Genomic DNA, 23,768 nt, shown 5'->3' with positions numbered 1-23,768 from the left:
ATTAGCTATAAAAACAATCAATATAAATTTTATGAGGTATAAATAGATTAATTTGTAAATGAATTTACTATAATTAAAGAATTTGGTCACTATTTTAACACAAAATATATTTATGATGATAAATTTAAAAATAAAAATATAATATTATGAGTCAAATACTTAAAATTTACATGTAGCGGGCGTAAGTGAGAAGGTTACTTTTGTAATAAAAATATAGTCAATTTTTAATTTATATTTGTATTATAATTTTATTAAATTTATTAATAAGATCTTAAAATTAAAATATTAAATTTTTTAAATAAAAAGATAATAAGAATAGCACTAATTGAAAATAAAAAGATATATCTTAAAAAATAAGATTAATTTAATAAATTATTAAATTAAATTTTTATTTAAATTATATTAATTTATTAATATACTAATAATAATGAGTCTGATTATTATAATTCACGTGTGATGCCTGCCAAGAAAAAATCTAGTAGATGTAAGGTTGTTAAATGAAAACTATATACATGTAAGTTTGTTACTGAAACGCAAGGATAATAAATAATTTGGAGGAGTTTTATTAACATTGGTTTGATTTCTTGCCTTGTTATCCAATCTAACGTCCAAAACTTGTGTTATTTTACGTAAGTGGAAACAAAATATAACCTGCATTTCTAACTTAACAACATTTTTTTTTTATTTTTATTAATTAAGTAATCTTTAAAAAGGTCGTGTTGGTTTATTTTTATTTATTAAAACTATCACCTCTGTATTATCTGAGATTTCGCCTTTATTGTAAGTATAATCTTTAAGAAGGTTCTGTTGATTTACTTTTATTTATTAAAACTACCACTTCTGTATTATGTGAGATTTCATCTTTATAGCAAATGTAAATAGATGATTATCTTCTGTTGTATAGTCTATAGCTCATTAAATACGTTTAAAAGTAATTTTAACAATTTAAATGAACACAAATATTAAAAAGGTTGCGGCCTATCATTGAATTTTTTTTTTTTAGTTATTAGAAATCAAATAATGAATCCTTCGTCAATTGCCAACTCTTGTTTTTGCTGTGAGACAAATATTATATGATTTTATGGTTTACAATTTCAATATTTTATAATTTTTAATATAAAAATTTAATTTTAAAAAAATATATATAGTTAAATTATGATAAAAATTATTATTAAAAATTTTAATTTATAAAAATTTAGTTATTTTCATTTCAATCAACTATCATTATTGTATTATTTATATATGATAATATAAATTTAAAATTTAATAATTTTTAATTTTAATATTTAACCATCAAATCACACTTTCATTATCTCAATCTATTTTGTACCTATATAAAAATATCCTTACATGATCTAAACCCCATTAATACTCCTCATGAGTGCTCATAGATTATTCTTATTTATCTATAATAATTTATTATATCATATTATTTTATAATTTAAAAAATTATAAAATAAAATTATAAAATAAAAATATAACTATATAAATATAATAATATATTCTCCTTCAAATATTTTCCTTCTATATAGTTAAACTAATTAAAAAATACAATTCGTAAAATTAAAAAGTTCCACGATAATTATATTTAAAAATTCAATCAAAATTGAGTCGTAACTAAAAGTTCGATAATAATTATAAAATATATTATCCATAGTAAAAATTTCATGAAATTTTCACTAATGATAATATTAGTCCTTGAAATGTTAATATCATGACCTTTATAACCTGGACTAAGATTGATAGTAATATGATAAATCATAAATTTAATGTAAATACTAATATAGATATATAATATATATATCATATTCAAAAAATACATAAGTAATCATAAATCAATAAGTAAAGAAATAAATCATAATTCATAATATTAACACCAATTTCTTAAACTAGGCCTGGGGGTGAGTATTTGCCCTATATAAATTTGCATCCACCTATTATAAATATTGATTTTACTAATAATGTCCATTCCAAACTCTACAAGTAATGCTACAACTTATTATTATTTATTGGGAAAATTATTATTACCTCTGCTGAGGTCCAATCTTTCTAAAAATAAATTAGTATTTTTTGATGTTTATTTTTATCAATTATTATTATTTTTCGTCTATTTTTTTATTCAACTGGGCAAATAATTTAATTGATTAATTCATTATTAAATATCAAATTTGTTAAAAATTAAAATTTTATTAAATTAAATTTTATAAAATAATGTAAGAATCGAATTCATCTAGAATAATGTAATTTTATCTTTAGTATAATATTCATAATTCTAATTTTTAATATATTTTAAAAAAAAAATAAAAATATTAAATTTTAATATGATTCAACTTTTGGGCATTAACAGGACATGTAAAATTTTATAATTCAACATACAAAATAATGACATATAATAATCTAGGACATATTTATACTCAAATTTAATTGTTTAAAGGCACCGGTAATAATCAAGTTGGACAATTTATAACGAGCATAAAACATCATAAGTAACATCCAACTTTAAATTTATAACGAGCATAAAAATAATATAAAATATGTAATTTTTAAATTTCTCAAAATAATTAAATATCTTATTTTTATTCTTTATCATAATTGTCAAACTCTAATGTATAAATTCAATTTATATTATATTAATTCAAATTAGAGAGTATCAAGATGTAAATAATAATTTAGATTATTCAAATTAAGAAAATCTTATAATGTTATACATATTGATAAAATCTGCAACTAAAATAAATACAAAACTGTTATATCAACTGAAAAATATTATTTAAAAAAGAAGATTAAATTGTTTTAAGAGAAAAAAAAAACAATTTTTAAAATCTAAAAATAACTTAATTTTGAACAAATTCGATACTTGATAATAAGTTAAATGACTAAATTGAATATTTTTTTTAATCGATTAAGCCCTTTGATCAGTTTACTAATAGAAAAAATAGAGAGACAAAAGTCAAGGGAGTACTACTTCACTTTTTAAAAAATATAAGATTAGACTTGTAAATTTTGGCAAACTTTAGAAGGTAAATAGTAAATTTTTCTTATTTATTTAAATTCTTATCTATTTAACATGATATATAATATCTTTATTAATTCAATTTAATCCCTCATTATATATTAGGATGGGATTGGATGGATGTCTTAAAATTCTAATTATTTACATTTAAAGAAAAGCCTCTTTTCTTTGGGAGAAAAAGAGAGGAAAAGGTAGGAAGAGAAAGGGTATTGGCGTGTACTTGTTGCCACTGACCTGGGAGCTTGTTTAGGTGGTAGAGGTAGTTGAGCATGCCAGTTTGCATGGGCAAATTGGATCAGTAGGACCCACGCCGCTGGTCGCACTTTAAAGTTTTAAAGTGCCATGTTTTCCCCGCTCCGCCCCGCCCCGTTATTATGCCCTTTTGTAATTCTTACTGTATATGGAGAATAAGAGAGAAAAATAATTATTATATATATGAATTAATATGCACCTGCAATCTTAATCTAATATTAAAAGTATATTTTAATTCGTGTTAGATATTAAATTCGAATTTCCTTTTTATAACTCAAAAAAAAAAAAATATTAGCACAAATAAATTCTATTAGTGCTTCTATTATTTTGTGATTTGTTTTATATATTTTTTATTGAATCAATTTCTTTTAGTGATTTTTTTATTAATCATTATATGTATTTAGAGGATGTTTGATTAAGAAGTGTATATCTATATTATACTAATTTGATAAAATTTAAGAATTAATAACTGATAGATTATTTAATCTCAGGTGTTGATTCTATAAGCTTTATTTTAGATTTTTTTTTTTATTATATGATAGCTGATTTGATCTTTTATTTATTTATACAACATTATCTTTATTAAAATTTATTGATAAAAACCTATTATAAGTTAATCTCTAATAATTATTTTTTATAATTCATGATAAATAATTATTATTTTAAATTAAAATACAAGAGTTAAAATAGTCATTATATTTATAATTTATGAGTGAAATTTAAATTTTAATCCTTACTTTTAATGTAATTTTTAAATATAAAATTGAGCTATATAAAATTTATTATAAAATCTTTAATTATTATAAATTTTTTAATTTATATAATTAGATAAAATAAATTACAATTAAAAATAAATTATATTTTCAATTATCATTTAACATATTAATTGCAACAGCTAATAAAATTCTACCAAATAGTTTAACTTATCAGTTACCAACTATCAATTATTAGCCATCAGCTCTCGCCAAACAGTGTTGAATGTGAAGTATTTTCATTAATTTTAATATTGAAAAGAAAAACTTGGCTCTAGGAAACTATTAGTGTAAGATTTTGAAGTTATATCATTCTGTTTTTAGATAGTTTTACTAAATTAAAGTTGTAGTCACATGATATAAAAGTGGATTCAAGGTACTGTTTTTGTTCTTACAAATAAAAGGAGAATTAAAAATAAAAACCATGATGACTTATAGTCATAGGGATATTGGGTAGCAATAATTGCACATCTTCATCAAAGTTGAAAAAAGAAATGGACTGATTCTGATCACATACCCTTGTGGGTAAATGGCATATCATATGATTTTTTACCAAGTTTCAATACCATAAATAGAAAAAGGCAACCAATCCTTTACTAGTTTATACTTGATAGCAACTCATGGAGTAACATAACATGTTCATACAATTTTACATTTTCTCCCCTGAAGAAAAAGGTCCAACTTATTGGTCCAATTTTTGTACTTCCCAACAACTGACCAACTTTTCTATTGGTTTTTTGTTTTATTCTTTCAGATCAACAGAACAACTTGATCCAGATTTTGTACTTCTTTGTTGCTGGGTCACAAGCCAGTAACTAAGAAAAGGAAAACAACTTTTTATAAATTTAATTTAACATGTGATAGATTGTTCTATGTGCATGAATGAATGGAGAGAACTATTTTTAAAACTATGAACCTTAAAAAATAAAAAATAAAAAAAAAATCAGTGATTCAGGTTGATTTCTTTCATTATATGATTAAAATTAGGACCATATATTTAGATAAAACATGTACTTCATGTGCATGATTTTCTAACCACTGCTTACAACATTCTCATAAAAAAAGGCTTAAGGATGTTCATACCTTATGCATTTTTTCTCTTTAGGAAGTATTTCTTTTTTTTTTTGCAAATAAAAAGGATTTGTGCAGATAATTTGTTGAATCCAACTCCTTTTCAGGTAAGAATTAAGAACTGTAGCATAATTTCAATTACTTAGACAAGGGTTAACCATATGACAAAATGAAAAGTTATCTATTTTTAATATTTCACCTTTATTGTAAGAAGAACGGAACGTATTTTAAATTTTATAATTATTTTATATGTGTTATTTATTCAAAGTGATATTCATATCGATCTATTATGCGACTCTGCATCTAGCATTGGGTAGACCTCATACAATAACTATCCTTTAAATTATAAAAGAAATCATAAAATAAATAAAAAAGATTATACTGAATTTCTAATCCTTTTAAGAACTTCCTTTTTAAGTATATTAACAACTTTACATTTTACCATTTGATAGGAAAATTATAATTTAGCTTCTTAATTTTAGCAGTATAAAAATTAATGAGAATGGAATAAAAAAAAAAAAAAAAGCAAAACCTGAAAATCATCTGCCAAGAATCATGAGAATGGAACAAAAAGAAAAAAAGAAAAGGGCAAAACCTGAAAATGAAATGGCAAAAGTTTCAGTATGTAGGAGAGGAGATTAAGAAGTGGGGCCCAGTGAAACAAGAATCAGAGTAACAACCTCCCTTTGTGTGACAAGAAAAAGATATCATCACATAAGGCATGCAGTTTTTGCAGTTTCAATCTTTCAATTCCCTTAACCCTTCCTAGCTACCACCTTCCCTTTCCTTTCCTTTCATTTCCATTTAATAGCAAAATCCCAACTCTCTCTCTCTCTCTCTCTCTCTCTCTCTCTCTCTCTCTCTCATATAACTGAAACTAAATTATATCTCATCCTTTCACTTTCTTGATTTTATTCCCATCTTTTTCAAGAATTGAAGGTTGGTTTTCCCATCTGGGTTTTCCTCTACTAGTATGTTTTGTTTCTTTCTTTTCTGTTCTTGCACTCATTAATTTCTTATTCCTTTTTCTGCTTATGTTTTTGTTTTGTCTTTCTTTGCTATATTAATGCCAGGAAGAGAGCTATATCCAAAAGATGTATGAAGAAACAGGTTGCTTTGACCCCAACTCCATGGTAGAAGGAGCAGATGATGGACTTTGCCAAGTTCTACAAATTCCACCACAGCCACAACCGCTCATGGCCGGTAGCACTACAAATAGCCATAATAGCTATGAAGAGAATCTCAAGCTTTCAGCTGATCAAGAACTCTCTTACCATCACAGCAATAATCCTCATCATCACCACCAAGAAGATGATGCTTCTGCTTCTGCTGCCGCTGCTATGGAAACCCAACTTCAAAATCACCAAATGGGTTTTGATACCCATTTAATGCAGGATTCTTCGAATCAAGTTATGGCCTTTAATTCATCAACTTCTTTGCAAGATGCAACTTTTGCTCAGACACCTGACCTTCTCAATCTTTTTCACTTACCCAGAGGCTCAACTTCTTCTCTGCTACCAAATTCTTCAATCTCTTTCACAAACCCTAGCCATACGGCTCCATTAGGTTTTGTTGGTGACCTTCCGATGGCAGACACAGCTTCCGCTTCTTCTATCCTATATGACCCACTTTTTCACTTGAATCTTCCTCCACAACCTCCTTTATTTAGGGACTTGTTTCAATCTTTGCCACCACATGGCTACTCTTTGCCTGGCTCAATGGTTAATTCTTTGTTTGGTGCCGGCGTCGGAGGAGATGACCATGTTGAGGGAAGTGGAGATGGAGGTGGCATTTACCAAGACGGTGATGGAGAGCAGCAGTTTGATAATGGGGTACTTGACTTCACATGGGATATGCCTTGTATGGGTAAAGGAAGAGATGCTGGTAAAAAGACTAAACCCTTTGCTACTGAGCGCCAAAGGAGACAACACCTTAATGATAAGTACAAAGCTTTGCAGAATTTGGTTCCTAATCCTACAAAGGTACTCTTACTTTCTCCATTACCAGTACCACATATAATGAAGAACTTAACAGATTTATATATGTAATTTGGATCTGTTTATATATGTTGCTTATAATTAGTTAATTGTTATGTATGTTGTGTTTAATGGGTAAGAAAGGCTGATAGAACATCTGTGGTTGGAGATGCAATTGATTATATCAAGGAACTTCTTAGAACTGTTAATGAGCTGAAACTACTAGTAGAAAAAAAGAGATGTGCTAGAGAAAGGAGCAAGAGACAGAAGACAGAAGAAGATTCTATAGGGAATGGTCATGACAGTTCTTGTATCACCAAACCTCTTGGCGACCCTGATCAGAGTTTCAACAATGGATCATTAAGGAGCTCTTGGATTGAAAGGAAATCAAAGGATACGGAGGTGGACGTTCGTATAATTGATGATGAAGTTACTATCAAACTTGTTCAACGAAAGAAGATCAATTGCTTGCTGTTTGTCTCCAAAGTCCTTGATGAACTTCAGCTTGATCTCCATCACGTTGCTGGTGGCCATATTGGTGATTACTACAGCTTTCTCTTTAACACCAAGGTTGTTTAATTGTGCCCTTAATTGGTTTTGTTTAATTCCAAGTTCTAATCATTTCATACTTTTGATTAATTGTTTATTGAAACGTGTGAATGTATTTCAAATGTTGCAGATATTTGAAGGTTCTTCAGTTTATGCGAGTGCCATAGCAAACAAGCTGATTGAGGTGGTAGACAGGCATTATGCATCAACTCCATCTACAAACTGATATTAGTTATTATTATTATTATAGTATTTATATAGGAATAGCAGTTGAGTAGTTGAAAAATGTGGTCTAGGCATTGTGGAAGTGGTTTAAATAATATGTGTGAAACAATTAATTAGACAGTAAGTAACCGAGATTAGTTATATAAAGAGGCTAATTGCTAATGTACTGATATTTTGGGCCATTTTAGTGACATTTCCCACTATTTTAGTCTGGATTTTTATTTGATGTGTTGGTATTGCTCATATAAACTATGATATTTTTATGGTTAAATAATTAATTTCATTTCAAAATCAAGTTCGAATTTAATGGATACCTGAGTACTAATTTATATTGAATAATGTTGAGATTTCATATAATATCTTACAAAATGATTTAATATTGCAGTGATACTTTTTTTTTCTTCTAAATATTTAAATTAAAATCTTACATGCACTTACCATTAAGCTAAGACTGTGGTTGCTCTTATAATATCTTTTATACTTAAGTTTAATCGTTAAAATCCATTTCAACATAACTTCACTAAGAGCCCCTTATATGACAAAAAATTAAGTCAGTATAAATGTGAATCCCTGAAAATTATGTCATGATTGTTGGTGGGAAATGAATTTCATGCTATTAACATAATTGAAAGTGGTATGTATCCATGGGTAAAAGAAAATAGATTTAAAAAAAAAAAAAGGTCATACAACAACAGCAATATTACCAATTACAGTATCCATAACTCCAAAATTAAACAATCCTTAGAACTTTTATATCATGGGTTTTATAACCTGAAATAAAACCAATAGTAATATGATAGATTATAAATTTAATGTATCATATTAAAAGAATATTACAAATAAAAATTAAAAGAAACTACTAAAAATTTTATAAAAAAGTTAGTCATACAATTGAAAATTTCATGTTTCATGACAATTAGCATAGTAGAATTATAGCGTTCATAGACTCCAAATAAGTAAAAATTTCATAAAATTTAAATAAATAATGATACTAAATCTCAGAATTTTGATATTATGACTTGAAAAAAATCCATATAAATTTAATGTGATAAAATAATAATATAAACACATATATACAAATAAGTGAATATGTTTTGAATAAATTAGTAAAGTTTTATAAATAAAATAAAGAAAGATTCAAAAATATAAATTAATAATATGAATCTATTTTTGTAAGTGGGTTTGGGCAGAGAGTACGTGCATGTATATCCTACCATCAATATATATTAATTATTTTTTTATTTTACTCTTAGTAAATGCGGTCCTATGGAGAGAAATCTTTTTTCTGAGTTGTAAGCTGCATGGGATTTAGATTTTGAACTTAGAAAGGAAAAGGACCCGTCGTTTAAAGAGAATTTAACAAAAGTCAAATCAATTCTTCTTTTTATTTTTCTATATTTTATTGAATTAAACCAGACTTATCTCATTAATTGGTACAAACAATTATGCCAACCTCTAAACTATTATATTTTCAAAAGATACAATCAAGTCAATTATTAATAAAAATTAAAATTAAATTGAGAAAACCAAAGAACCAGATAATCGAACCAAACTAAAAATTGAATTAGATCCGATTCAATCTCTATTCTAATTTGGTTCAATTTTGATTTAATTTGATACTTGGTTTTTCAAACCGACCAAAAAATTGCTGCCCCAACTACAAAACGCACAATTTTAGTCCGTTTCTACGCTGCGCTCCCGCAACAAAATTCAAATTCCTTTTATATTTGATAACTTCCCTCGTCACAATTTCATTTCCCTTCTCAGAGCGGGAACCAAACTTCCAAAAGAAAACTCACCTGAAAAATGAGAGGAAACAACACGCGCCGCCGTCCAACAGAGTCCTTAATTCCGCAACAACCACCACCGCCAGACCACCACCGTCAATTCACCTCCCGTGACTCCGATGCTAGTTTCGCTAGTTCCCGCCCATCTACAATCGGAGTCGGCAGATCCTCCGAACTTTACACAGATCGCGGCCACCAAAACTCGGCAGTTCGCGCCATCAACACTTACCTCTCTTCTCACTCATCAAGTCTCTCACTACGAACACACCCTATCTCCTCCGCTAAAGACATCACTGAAGTACTCCAATTTCTACTCCACCAATTAGATTACCCTACAACGAAACTGGAAGATGATCTTTTTCTCATTTTAAAATTCCTAAATTGCCCTTTCAAAGTGAGCAAATCTGCGCTTCGTGCCCCTAACACCCCACACAACTGGCCTTCTTTTCTCGCGTTGATTCACTGGCTGGTGCAAATTGCTATGTTCGAAGAACATTTAGCTGTTAATTCAAGGGCATTTGTGGAAAATAATACTATGCTTGTTTATGCGTTGGACAGTTATTTGAGTTATATTCGCGGCGATGATGATTCTGTTGATGCTTTAGATAGAGAGTTTATGGAGAAATTGGAGAAAGAAAGAGAGAGTGTGGTTGAAAGTGTTAGGGTTTTGGAGGAGAATTTTAAAGAATTGGAGGCGAAAGCGGAGGGGCTGAAAACGGGGCCTACAGAGAGGGAAAAGTTAGAGAATTTGAGGAATGTGTTGGAGGAAGATGTGAATAAGTTTAATGCTATAATTGCAGAGTTTAATTCGAGGATTGAGGGTTTAGATAAGGTTTTGGTAGAGAAAAGGAATGAGTTAGAGACGAAAGTTGAGGAGAGGAAAAGGATTGATTTGGAGAATGAGGATTTGAAGAAGAGAGTCGAAGAGCAGAGTTTTAATGCACGGGACGCTGAGAGGATGAAGAGAGAGTTACAAGCAGTCGAAAGAAATATTGGTGACGCGGAAAGTGCCAGGAATTCATGGGAGGAGAAGATTTGGGATCTTAATACTGAAATTGGACACAAGTATAAGGAACTTGAGACACTTTCCATGGATTGTAACCAAGCTGTTAGGAGGTTTGTTTTCTGAAATTTTCTTTTGCTATTATTGTTGTTGTTTTAATTATTTATGTTATTCATTGTGGGTCATATTATGCTGATTATGCAGCCTGTGCTATAATTCTGATTTAGCTCCTTGCATCAGTCGAGCTAGTAGGAGAAGTGTGTATTACTTTTTTCTTTTTTCTGGCATGTAACTAGTTAACCCTCAATTAGGTGGTGCTTTGATGTTTTGGGATTTAATGTTACAGTGACATGCATTCTCTACGTAGTTGTTTTATCTAATTGCCTTTCTTAATATTGACATGGTTGTGAGTGGATATTAGGAGGAGAATTTAGTCGGCAGTATATTGTATTCTTTGATCCTGTGATTTTAATCTTTGTTGTGCAAAAAGTTTCACTTTTTATTGAATTAATTGTGACTCCAAAATATATGTCATTTATAATTCCATGAGGTAGTTGACCTGTGGAGGAGCATATTTTTTATTTCATCATTGGGTAAAATTGCAAATAATTAATTATTGCATGCTGTTTAATTGCTAAATTTTAAGTTGTGACATCATATTTTTATGTTTATATATAAACAATTTAATTGTGTATGTATGTGTTTTGCTTTTAGCCTTTTTGGAACTCTTTGCTGCTTCCACTTGGTGTGCTGGTAGTTTCGATTTTCTAATTCTGATTTAATGGATGTACATTGATCTCGATGAGGCCAGATTAAAGCTTGGAAATGGCTTTCAGTATCTGTTGAATGCCAAGGGGTCTACACCTACTGAAGTTATGGGGGTTGACTACAAATCAGTAGTCAAGCCTGGACTTGCATCCTTTGCTGATGACGTAAAGAGAAGCTCTATGGCAAAACTGGAAGAGTTTATTTCCCTTCAACAAGGGTCATCAGAATTTACTGCGAAGACTGAGGGCAAAAAGAACCGTATTGCTGCACTTCAATCTCATATTGATGAAGTATGTCCTATCAACCTACTTTATGATTTATAAAGATGTTTTGATTCACTTCTTAGGTGTAGTATGCTTGGAGCTTGGTACGATTATGAACTTTTGGACTTTTGGTTTCTAATCTAGACAAACTATTCTCTTCTCTTTTTTATAAAGCTCCATTGCAATTGATATGACTATCCATAAAGAAAGGGAAAATGCTATTCTTTTACTAGATAATCGTTCAGTACAAAATGGAACTATTTCTTTTTCTTCTTGACCAAAGGATTTGATTTAATTACAATCACCACCCCCAAAGTGATAGGTCGGCATTTATTATTTATCACTTCCGACCCATTCTTAACTTATTCCAGTGTAAATAAGCCTTGTTGTAAAGCATTATCCTAAAGAAATATCATTGTTGTAATGCAATGTGGAATGACTGCATTACCTGGATTCTTCATTTTCTAGTAGTAGTGTTGCCACATATGATACTTGCAAGGTGATGGCTACTGCCTACGGGATTCATGTACCAGAAAATCTGCAAAAGTTAGCCAAAGTGGATTTTTACTCTATGACACCTTATAGTCATACCCAAGTCCAGGCTAACATGACCCCTTGAGGATTCATTCTAGAACTAATAGAAAGGTTTTTGAACAAATGAAAAGTTCTATTGAGTTATTTCCTACAAATTCCTTTGTCGTATTAAAAATATTCTTGGAATGCCTTCAATGGCATAGATCATATTGGTTGATTTAATTTTCTAATGTTCATGTTGGTTTTGCATATTTTTTGTTAGCTTTTCTTTTCTTTTGGAGATTCCAATTTCTTTATACCCTATCAATCATTTGGTTCTTAAAAATTTCACAAGCAACTAATGCACTTTGTTGAGCTTGTACGCTATTTAGCTGCTTGAAATAAGGTTTATTTATAGGTTCCAAGTCGCAGTTTCTATAAGCAAACCAAGCAATCTGGGGCCTTTTTTCTCATCTTTGAAGGGGTTGTGCTGTTTATTAAAGTTTTTGCTAAATTCACATCAGATTATGTTTGCTGATATTATCTTATGCAGTTTATAACTAGTAACTAAACTTTGTCATGGTAACTTGATCTAATCATGATCATCTCTCTCTGTTTTTACATTATTTTAAGGGTAATTAGGGCTTGAGATCATTGATTCCATTATCTTGAGAATTTAGGTGTGTTTTTCCATATACCAAAATGGGGAAAGATATGAAGGCTGCAATCGCATTTGAGCCAAGAGAAATATCAAAATGCTTACATTTTTCCTTCAAGCATTTGTTAGTTATATTCTTGCCTTTATCAGCACATTGCTTCCATCAGATCTAATTTATTCATTTGCATTAGTCGATAACATCTTCTTGCTTACCAAGTGACCTAGTGGTTGCTCAAATTCAGGATATTAGCATTTTGCCTTATGTTTTGTCTTCATCTTAGACAGGGTCGTCCTTAGACTCATAATGTAAATGGGAAAAGTAAAATAGGACAATGCTCATCTTATTCTGAGGTGTTACAGAGTAGCTTCTTGAATATAATTATTTCTTATCTGTCTTTACTTTTTTTCTTCTGTCTGAGATTACTTTTGATTCTGACATACCTGACATTAATGGATGTTGGGTTTTAATTTGGAGGGTTACACAAATCAACCTTATCTGCTGTTTGTTGGCAGTTAAATCCTTGATAACTTTTTGATGGATGAGCAGATGATTTATGTTAATATCAAACAAATTATCTGTGTCAGGTGGAAGCTCGGTTAATCTTATTGCAAAATGAGATGGAGGAGTACACTAAGAGATGTGCAGTAGAAGCTCAAAAACTGTTGGAGGATGTTCAAGAGGAGGCTCATAACTTGGGTATTCTGGAAAGAGAAGCTGGAGAGATTCTGAAGGTATGGCTTCAGATTTTGCCTATTTCTTTGAACAGTTTCTGAATATGGTGTTTTTTTCGGTGTATTTAGATAATTGGTGTTGATATTATGATAATTACTATAAAAAATCTATGAATATTGCTAGTAAATAGATAAATTTTGCAAATACCGAAATTGTTTTCTGCAAAATCATTGATTGATTGATAAGTCCTGGTGTCCCTTAAAGTTCCCCTTAAACTTGATGTATTTGTATTCAGGCCTCTGAACTAAAGTTACAAGAGGCAACGAAGCAAAGTGAAGAGGAGATTCAGAAGAAGGCTCGTGACCTATTTGCAGTGGTTGATACAGTCTCAAAATATAAGGAACATATGGAATCCAAGATTTCAGAGATGAAAAACAAGCTCTCAGAGACTGCTGCTGCTGTCTCTGATGCTTACAAGCATTTCTTGCCAGCACAATTTGGCATCAACCTCGATGCTATAATAACTTAAAAGAAATTATTGTAAAGAGTATCTAATCCAACTATGGTGAAACTTTTATGTCTTCTAAGTCTCTGTTTGCTTTTAATTTTCTTTATCTAATATGTTTAGACCAGCAATATGACTCAGAAACTTGATTTTGGAATATATAATATATATATATATAATAAGTTTTATGAACTTGTTACATTATCAAATATCTGAAGGTGCTTGTGTTCAAGGGTGGCTCTTTTCCTTCATCTTGTTTTAAAGAAAATTTGGTGAAGTGATTCAATATTGTTAGGCTCCCTTTTCAGTTTTCACAAAAGCTATCAAAAGTTGAAAATAATTGCACAGGGAAATTACCCTTTAAATTAACCAAAACAAAAAGGGGTTATGGAAGCCACTCTGTTTATCAGAGCCTGGTTTCGATCCAGGGACCTGTGGGTTATGGGCCCACCACGCTTCCGCTGCGCCACTCTGATTGTTGTGAGTTAATAAGAAAACTATTATATTTAATTTAGTGCTTTTGGAAACAGATAAATTTATTCATATTCAAAAATAGTTTATAAAAGATTAATATTATCAAATAAAAAAATCTTAAGCCACACCTACCAGCAGTTCGAAATTCGAAATTAAATTGTACCAGTAATGGAGAAGTTAGCAATGTTATCAATTTACGTTTAATTGTATAATTTTGATAAAAATTGAGACGAAATAAATAACAAGCTTAATCGACTCTCTAATGAAATATTTTTCTTTTTTAACCTTTTGCCCAAAAAATGAACAATGAAAGAACAAACATAATCATCAGAAAACATGCATTAAAGAACATTTTCATTGGGATACAATAATTGCACAAATTTTACATTTCTTTGATTGCAGAATTGCCTTCTTTTTTGTTTCCCAGTACAATCTGTACATTATATTTTATATGTACAGTTACTCACCACCCTGATTGCCCCCCTGTGCCTATACATCTGTCCCATGAGGAAAAAAATAGGTCAAAAAATTACTAGCCTTTTGATCACTAACTAGAGCTAGAAATTACACACCAGAAAGACCATTTGCATGGAACTAATTCTTCAAGATAACGTGTCCAATGACCATTCCATTCCCTAGGCCAAGAATTGTCCAACAGGTAAGATGAAGGTGATGCATCCATGGATAGTATGAGATCAGTAGCTGTTCTTGGAAATATTGCCCAAGTTAATACGGACATGGATGAACACTGGCATTGTGTCCCATTGCTCCTTTAGAACAAAAACAATGAATTTAGTAGCAGTACTACAGTGAAGCAAATGAAGCTAATTGATGCAATAGCTTGAGTAATTACAATAAAAGTTTCCTTCAAATGCATTCTAGTAATGTCAAATTAGATATAACTCCAACCGAAAAAAAAAAAAAAAGCAAAAAGAACATCTACTATTGTCAATAGCAGGATGAGTGCTTCTAACTTACCTCAACATATATGTACCTCACAGATTGATCATAATTTTTCAAGGCTGTAAGCTGCTAAATCGAGGAGAAGAAGGAGTAGAGAAAGTTTCATGTGGCCTTTTCACAAATGGATGGTCTAACAGCTGAGCTGCTGTAGGCCGATTAGTCGGATTCACTTGTAAGCATCTCAGAATGAAATCCCTGGCATCTGTTGATAAAGAATCGGCAATTGGAGGAGGTTCACCCTTGCCAATCCTAAACAGTGCTTGCATCTGTCACTCACATAAGAAAAATAACATTTCTAAATTCCAATAAATTTCAGAAATAGTACAGTTTATGAACTTTTAACTTCAGACATCTCGATCAAATTGAATATCTTAATATTTTTTAGAAAAAAGAAAAGGAAAAAGAAAAAAGAACATGAAAAGTGATCTACACAAGAAAGTCAACAGGAAGCATTTCAAGGTTGACGAGTAGCAAACAAATACTTACGCCTTCCAAGTGAGAGTATGGCGGTCGACCAGTTAACAATTCCAGAACAGTACATCCAAGGCTCCATATATCAGCAGCAAGTCCATAGCCACGATTCTTTAAATTAACAACCTACAGTTGCATGATTAAACTGTCAAGTTGTAAACCTATAGCACCTCATGCACAAAAAACACCCAAGCATACAATGGCTATAAATGAAGCGAAAGAAGAGTTAAAACTTCATAACATTGAGGTGAGATTGCTGTTGCAGTACTGCTTAAAAAGAGCAAAAAAAGCCAACACTTTCTAGAGAAAGTAAATCTCCGGATTCAATTGTGTAAATTTTTCCTCTATAAGTAACTTACTTAGCAAAGATTGGTTGTGTATAGGATGATCACATTGCAATCACTCTGATATAGGTGTTTTGAAAAATTTAATGAACACGATTGAGTGTGTAATTTCATGTCAAAGCAAAGAAGGCCGCTAAAATTAAGTTAACATAAAATACCAGTTAATGCCATGGATGCAAATACATTTGTTTTTTAACTCAAACTTCCAGCATGATGTTCTTTTACAAGACACTATAAATTAAAACATACAAACTACATGATACAAAGATGGGAGAAAAAAGAAAAGAAGATGCAAGAAAAAAAAAAAAAAAGCTAAAAGTTTAAAACATCTACACAATCTGTAATACAGGCAAACAAAAGGAGGCAAACCTCTGGGGCCATCCAAAATACAGTCCCCTTGCAGGATTTAACATCATTCATCGTAGTTGCCTAAGAGCCAAACCAAAAATAATAAAGTAAGAAGTAAGACATTGTTGATTTTTTTACACTATATCAGGAGAGAGATTATGTAAAAATAGGGCACCTTTGCCAACCCAAAGTCTGCAAGTTTTACAGATCCATTTGCATCCACCAATATATTAGCACATTTAATATCCCTTGATAATGAAAAGTTAAAAAAAGGCAAACATTAGAAAAGAGTAATTTACAACTATACAGAAGAAGTTTCAAATGCACATCAGATAAGATTTATTTATTCATTTTGAGAAATATTAAATTCACCAGGAACATTAACTTCTATCCTTACTCTTGCATCTTCTTTGTTGAAGTCTATAATTCACAATTTTACATAATGAAATTTCATAAAATCATAAATGTAAGTAGCAGGAAGGATTATTTTCTTTTTCTCATGTCTAGTATGCTACTGAATTTTCTTTAGGCTTTTGCTTATTTCATGAATTAAATTTCGCGAAAAGTGCAAAGCTAACTTAAAGTGCAAACTGCAAAGGTCTCACAAAGCCTGCAGACCAGGTACCCAATTGCAATTGTACTAATCAGAAAATTACTATTTACATTACATGGAAACTAATGAAGGCGTGAGCTTTTAGGTTGAAACAGATGATTACAATGCCAGTGTTATTACTAGTTACAGCTACTAATGACACTATCAAATGGACTTAATAAAGGAATTCAAGTTATAAAATGAAAACACTATTATAACAAATAAAGGTGTTTTGGACATGAAAAATCACCAGAATTTGCACTGAACTTGGGCTATGTTTCAAATAAGTCTCACTTCAAGAGCATGAAGCTTTCAGCTTTGGAACATTGAGCTTTAAGAGAAATTACATGCATTGGGCATACTGCTGCTTGCTTTTCCCAACTACTTAAAAAGTACAAGTTGAACAAATTTTCTTTACACATCACATTTTTTTTTTCAGCCAACACTGAGCATGTGCAATTTTTCCTGAAACAAAACCTTCTGGCATATGCAAATACACGTGTATGTATCACATAAGAACAGGGAGATCGAACTAGGTACATAAAGGTGACAGGGATGTGTATATAACATGCGCGAAAGATGACAATTAATTGATTTCTGTTTGTTCCAGAAAACAGAAAATTGAAATATGGGAAACATTTCCCAAGCAGTAAAACAAACACGATCAGAGGGGTGATCCAATAAATGTACTACTAAGCTCGCTTTTTATTACCTGTGAACCACATTCCGGTCATGTAGATATTTCAAACCATTTAAGATTTGTCTTGTATATGCGGAGACATGGGAATCCCTCAAATGGTATTTCTGATAGAGCCTTGCAAGTGAACCTTTTGTTGCTAGCTCAAGGAAGATATAAAGCTTAGCTTCATCCTGGAACCATTTAACAAATTAGGACAGACAAGTTAAAAGCAAACCGTTCAAAACCAATTTCTAGAAGAGCAATAAGACCTACATAAGAAGCTAGGATATTATCAACTTGCAGACATCTCAATCCCTTTTCCCTAGGGGCAGGCTAAAACAAAATAACTGACAATACTCTTTATCAATTAGATGGTTCCTGAGGGATTAGGAGCCAAATGTAAGGTGCATGAGAATAAGTGGATAGTCTATGAAAAATAACATAGAAAACATGAATGGTGCATGACAAACAATTAGTTGTTCCAATGAAATACTGTACGCACAATGAATTCAGTTTCAACTTTCAAGCACTGGAAAGCTCAACACAGCCGGGGGGGGGGGGGGGGGGGGGGGGGGGGGGAGAGAAAACAGACACAATGATGACATAAGCCATATATATCATTTGAAACCCCAGTATCTGCCAGAAACTTTTGCAGTCTAAAAGATTTGTATTATTCAATGTAGGGGCAATGTTGCCTGCCCTTAGGTGGTCAAGATAGGCTATAAGTTCATAACTAGAATATCCAAGAAGAATAACAAGCTGAAGTATTTATTTCCTTCTATGCGGAAATAGAAATTGCAAAAAGAAGCAGAATTTATATCAAAACTCTACATGTCTGGACAAGGATCTGGAGGTAGTTGTGCCATATGCATGAATGTCTCTATATCAGAAAGGATCCAGATGTGCTGCAGTTTGTGAGATGTGTGATAATGTAAATAAGTGTTCTTATTCAGGTCAATATTCCTATTGCAGTCAAGAAATGGATATCAATGACTGTAACATTGTCAACAGAAAAATAATCAAACTCAGAAATCATAAGCATACCTTCTCTGTTCCAAGATATCGAACTATATTCTCGTGTTCAAATGCTCTTAACAGGGAAATCTCCTGGACCAATAAACATGGTATTAGAAGTAGACTACAATATGGTCATTATCATCTATGCAAAAGCTGCAAGAGGTGGTGCTAGAACATACAACTATAGTAAGTTTAAAGTATTTGCTGTACAGAAAAGTAGTTGAACTGTATGCAGTCCAAATGAAGAAGATTGATTCTTCCCACCTGCTCAAGTTGTAAAATGCTCTGCTTCCCTTGGCTTCCTTGATCCAACAAAGAAACCTCCTTTATAGCAAAAAAGAATCCATCACTGTAGGAAAACCAAAAAGAAACATCAGAGAATTTAAACCAAGTCAATGAAAGCATAAAGAAAGGTATTTCAATAGTAACATGTTCATGTCCACTTCTCCCCTCTAATTTCCCTGATTCTACAAATTTGGCTGAAAAGCAACAAATAGTTGTACACAAGTCTTATCAAGCAGAAAAGGAAGTCAACAAACAGCAGCATTCACAGCTAGATACAAAAGACTAGACCTCCCAGTTGTCCAATAGTACTATGACCCCAATATCTTCTTCCTTTTCTATTTTTTTTTTTAATTTTCATGCACGGGCGCAATTATGTTCCCGTGATCGCCAGATATTCGACAACAAAATTTCATGCTTGGATTAATTTTGTGATTTTCTATAAGAATAGATCAGATTATCAATGGACACAGAAACACCCATGACCATGAATACACAAATTTTTCATCATTTGCACTCAACTAGCATACTGATCTTTCTCTTCATTTCATTCGGATCATGAGTTTAAATTTAAAATGCAGAAAGTGTCTTTTCCAGCAGCAAGAACCCAACATTAGATCCTAAGTCACCACTTCAGATACCCTTCATCCATATTATGGTGCTAGGACAATTTCTTTTGATCTTTTCCCACACAAGAAATGCTTATTCATATTTTAATTATGATGCTAGCTTAGAACCATTTTCAGTACTTTCTGCTATTATGCAAATGTAAAACATACTTCAAGAGCTTATGCACATTTTTGCAAATAAAAGTGAGATAGAAATGCTAGTTTTATCATTAACTTGAATGCCATATTGTATTAATTTATAACAAATTGTAAGATAGACAGACCCAAAACAGAATTACCTCAAACTCATATCCAATTGAACTCCACTATAGCCAGATGGTTAAATAATGATAGCATGGAGTACTATATATAGTATGTGTCAGAAAAGATTGCTTACTCAGTTAAGCCTTCATAAACTGTTCCAAAAGATCCACTTCCCAAAACGTCACCCTTTATCCACGAAAAAATACTTCTTCTCACTTTCCCATTCGGTGCCGCCTGCATATTAATAGCAGCTACATTGTCCTCATCACTTCCACCACTGCCCCCACCATCATCATTCAATGGAGAGGAGCAAGGTTCAGAAAGAACTTCAGTTTCTTTATTTCCATCACTATCCCCAACTGCTTTCTCCTCCTCCTCGTTCTTATCCTCATCAATTACTCTATCATCTTCATTCGAAGAGCTAACCTCTCCTCGAACTGAAGACTCTTCATTATCCTGAGGAGCAAAGGATTTTAACATATCCCAGGTCGAGCTCTCATAATCAACTACTTGCTGCACTATCACCGGTGGCGGGGCTAAAATCAGTGGCCTGTCACTTTTAAGCGCTCCTCCCCCACCACTGCTGCCTCCTTCCCTAACAGACCTCACACTCTTACTAAAATCTCTAACACCACTTCTAGTTCTTTCCGCACTAACTAAATTACCTTCATCAATAACCCTAGCCCTAGTTCCACTATCAAATTGACCTATGTCTTCCTCAAGCACACCTTCTAGTTTACTAAATTCAGTAACACTATTTCCAATTGGCTTCAGACGAACTAATTGACGTTTACTAAAATCAGAAACACCATTTCCAATTGGCTCCACACCAACTAAATCACTAACTCTAGGTCCATTACCAAATTGGACTAAACCTAAATCTACACCATTCTTTAACTCATTCGAATAATCAATTTCTCGTTTAAAAATAGAAACTTTATGATCATTAACACGATAATTAGCACCGTGAAACGGAGAAGATAAACCACTATTATCGAAAGACGACCGCCGCGCTTTTTGAGCTTCCCAAACAGCAGTAGGAATAGCAAAATCATCAGGACCTGAAAACCCTAAAGTCTGACAAATCAGGTCAAATTCACCGTCGATTCCCTCCACTCTAAAGCTAGTTTTGGGGTCTAAATCAAGAGACCGAGTACGGGGAGTCGTTGAGCCTTCCATCGAGAACGATGTAGATGTAGATGTTGATGATGAAGAAGGTGAATACGAAGCGTCGTAATCTATATTCCTGACAGCGTTTCGACGGTCGAGCTTCGATCTGTTACGTTTCTGCTTGTCCATTATGACTGCCTTTTTCTTTTTCTGATTGTTCGTTTTTTAGGTTTTGGTTAGTGTTATCGTAAGAAGGATAATTTAAAGAGACGGCGGGGTGGTGAAAACAAGTGGAAGAGGAAAAAAAAAAAAAACTCAACGCGGGGATGTGGTTGAAGAAGAAGAAGTCTAAGTGTAGTTCAAAATTAGCCTGTGATGCGATTCTAATTAAATTTTTGAAATAATTTATGTTTGTTTGGTTTGAATGGATAAAGTTAAAAACTCAACGCGGCATAAGACTATTACTCCCAGCACCCAAATGGCGTCTCTTTGACTTTCTTTTTTTTCTTTTTCAACTCAAACCTCTGTCTTTTTGAATTTTTGACTTTAATTTGACAACTTTTTAGAGCATTTTAGCAGTAGTATTTATTTTTAAAAAATTTAATTTTTATAATAAATAATATTTATATATAAAAAATAAAATATTTTATTTAAATAATATTATTTTTTTATATTTTTATAAGTATTAATAATTTTTTAATTTTTATCAATAAAAAATAAAAATTATAAATAATATTTAAATTAAATGTATATAGATTAAATATAAAGTAGAGAATGAATTTTGGCTCTCTACACATAGAGAGTCAAATTGACTCTCTACTTTATATTTAAAAAATATATAACGTATTAAAATATTATTTTATAACATAACTCTTTAAAATAAAAAATTTGATATATATATAAAAGAATATATTAAAAATGTTTTTAGAAAGAAAAAAGAAATTATGAAGGAAAAATTTTTTTTTTTTTCTATTTCTCTCCTTTGGGTTAATGGAAATAAAGAAAAGGAATTCTTGTTTCTGTTTTCCATTTTTTTACTGCTATTTTTTTATTTATTAAAATAAAAAGAAAATAAAAAATAAAAAATATGGGTAACTATTATTTACTTTTTATTTTTTCTATATTATATTAATTATCTCTAATATTTGAAAAATATATTTTTATCATTTTATTTTATAATCTAACACTAAAAATTATTTCCATTAGAACTTTTGTTAATGAATCATTAATTAGGTTTGGTTTTATACTATTTGCTTTTTGGTTTTTCTGTGTAATATATAAATTGCTCTTTATTTTTTATTTATTACACTTAAATTTTTTTATATTTTAATAAGTCAATATAATTAAATAACTAAATTGATAAAAATAAAAATTAATCCTTAATCTTCTTATCAAAGTTAAAATCTACTGTAACAAAATTAATAGTAAGAATAAAAGATATTTTATTTTAACAATTTAAAGTTAAATTTTACTAGAATTTAATTATGTTAAAAATTAGAGTAACTAAAAAATACTAGTTAATTATTTTTGTACAAATACTAAAATTATTTTTTATATAAAAATTAGATAAGGAAGTTTTAGTATACTAAATAAAATATAAGGAGAAATTTATATATTACATCAAAGATCGAGGGCAAATAGTATAAAATCAAATCTAGTTAACGGTTATTTAACGGAAATTCTGACAAAAAAGGTTCTTAGTATAAAATTATAACATATAAAAAATATAAAAAATATATTTTTTAAATGTTAGAAGGTAATTAGTATAATATAGAAAAATACACAGGGTAAATAGTAATTACTTCTAAAAAATATTAATTATTTTCTAAAGTTATCATTTTTTTCTTGCTTTTCTTTTATTTGTTTTCTTTCTTACTTTACCTTAGTTCAAATATATAAAAAAATTTGATATAGGTGAATGATTTTGATAAATAGAAACGGATTAACTACTAATATATTATAAAACACTATATTTTTATTTAAAATTTGGCCTCAAATAATAAATCAGAACTTTTATTTAATTATTTAATTTTTTATAAATTATTTTTAGCAAATATATTTATTTAAAAATCAATTCTACCTGCTTATTTCTAAAATTAATATTCAAAACTTTAAAAATTAAGAATAATATTTTTAAAAAGGAAATAGTCTAACACAATTTTAAAAAATAAATTGTTAAATACTTTTATGAACTTATAAATTAGGGCTAAACGAGTTAAGTTTTAGCCATTTAATAAATAGACTCCATAATTTTTATTTAAGAGTCAAATAAATTCAAATTTTGATTAAGTAAAATACCTTATAAAACACGAAAGTATAAATTGAATAGTGTAATAATGAAACAACAAATTGAAATTGTAAATTCAATTAATGAGATACAAATTAGATACAGTATACATTGATATCCTTTATATATTCATAAAATTCATTATTGTCTTCTCAAAAGCTATTACCCACGACTAATCAGATTCCTTTCCTGTTAGCACATTAGTATTCTATATATACATAAAATATGATAATTCTATCTTCTGCCTTACCAATCCTAAACGATGTTTAACCAGCATCATAAAATGTTAAAAATAATAATTATACTTTTTAACAAATATAT

General features: G+C 30.3%; 3 protein-coding genes across 3 annotated transcripts; 2 read left to right on the top strand and 1 right to left on the bottom strand.

The window, feature by feature from the left end:
• The first annotated feature begins 5,484 nt into the window (after positions 1-5,484).
• On the top strand, positions 5,485-8,059 carry LOC8262041 (transcription factor bHLH91). Its single transcript, XM_002534308.3, has 4 exons — positions 5,485-6,027; positions 6,162-7,070; positions 7,209-7,634; positions 7,744-8,059. Exons 2-4 carry the CDS (start codon positions 6,183-6,185, stop codon positions 7,837-7,839), a joined length of 1,410 nt encoding a protein of 469 aa, XP_002534354.1. The 5' UTR covers positions 5,485-6,027; positions 6,162-6,182; the 3' UTR covers positions 7,840-8,059.
• Positions 8,060-9,485: 1,426 nt separating this feature from the next.
• LOC8262040 (kinetochore protein NDC80 homolog) lies at positions 9,486-14,200 on the top strand. Its single transcript, XM_002534309.4, has 4 exons — positions 9,486-10,741; positions 11,440-11,686; positions 13,416-13,562; positions 13,799-14,200. The coding sequence occupies exons 1-4, from the start codon at positions 9,645-9,647 to the stop codon at positions 14,030-14,032; spliced, it is 1,725 nt and encodes a 574-aa protein (XP_002534355.1). The 5' UTR covers positions 9,486-9,644; the 3' UTR covers positions 14,033-14,200.
• A 589-nt stretch (positions 14,201-14,789) lies between these two features.
• On the bottom strand, positions 14,790-21,587 carry LOC8262039 (mitogen-activated protein kinase kinase kinase 1). The gene is made up of 9 exons (XM_015728463.2): positions 20,184-21,587; positions 19,161-19,245; positions 18,924-18,986; positions 17,913-18,070; positions 16,784-16,856; positions 16,630-16,689; positions 15,932-16,042; positions 15,461-15,711; positions 14,790-15,252 (listed from the first exon to the last, which is right to left on the bottom strand). Exons 1-8 carry the CDS (start codon positions 21,347-21,349, stop codon positions 15,499-15,501), a joined length of 1,929 nt encoding a protein of 642 aa, XP_015583949.2. The 5' UTR covers positions 21,350-21,587; the 3' UTR covers positions 14,790-15,252; positions 15,461-15,498.
• Positions 21,588-23,768: the final 2,181 nt, after the last annotated feature.

Source organism: Ricinus communis, chromosome 6, assembly GCF_019578655.1.
Source record: "Ricinus communis isolate WT05 ecotype wild-type chromosome 6, ASM1957865v1, whole genome shotgun sequence".
Lineage (NCBI taxonomy): Eukaryota > Viridiplantae > Streptophyta > Magnoliopsida > Malpighiales > Euphorbiaceae > Ricinus > Ricinus communis.
The sequence above is the reverse complement of the archived record's forward strand: the minus strand, read 5'-3'. Positions and strand labels throughout refer to the sequence as shown.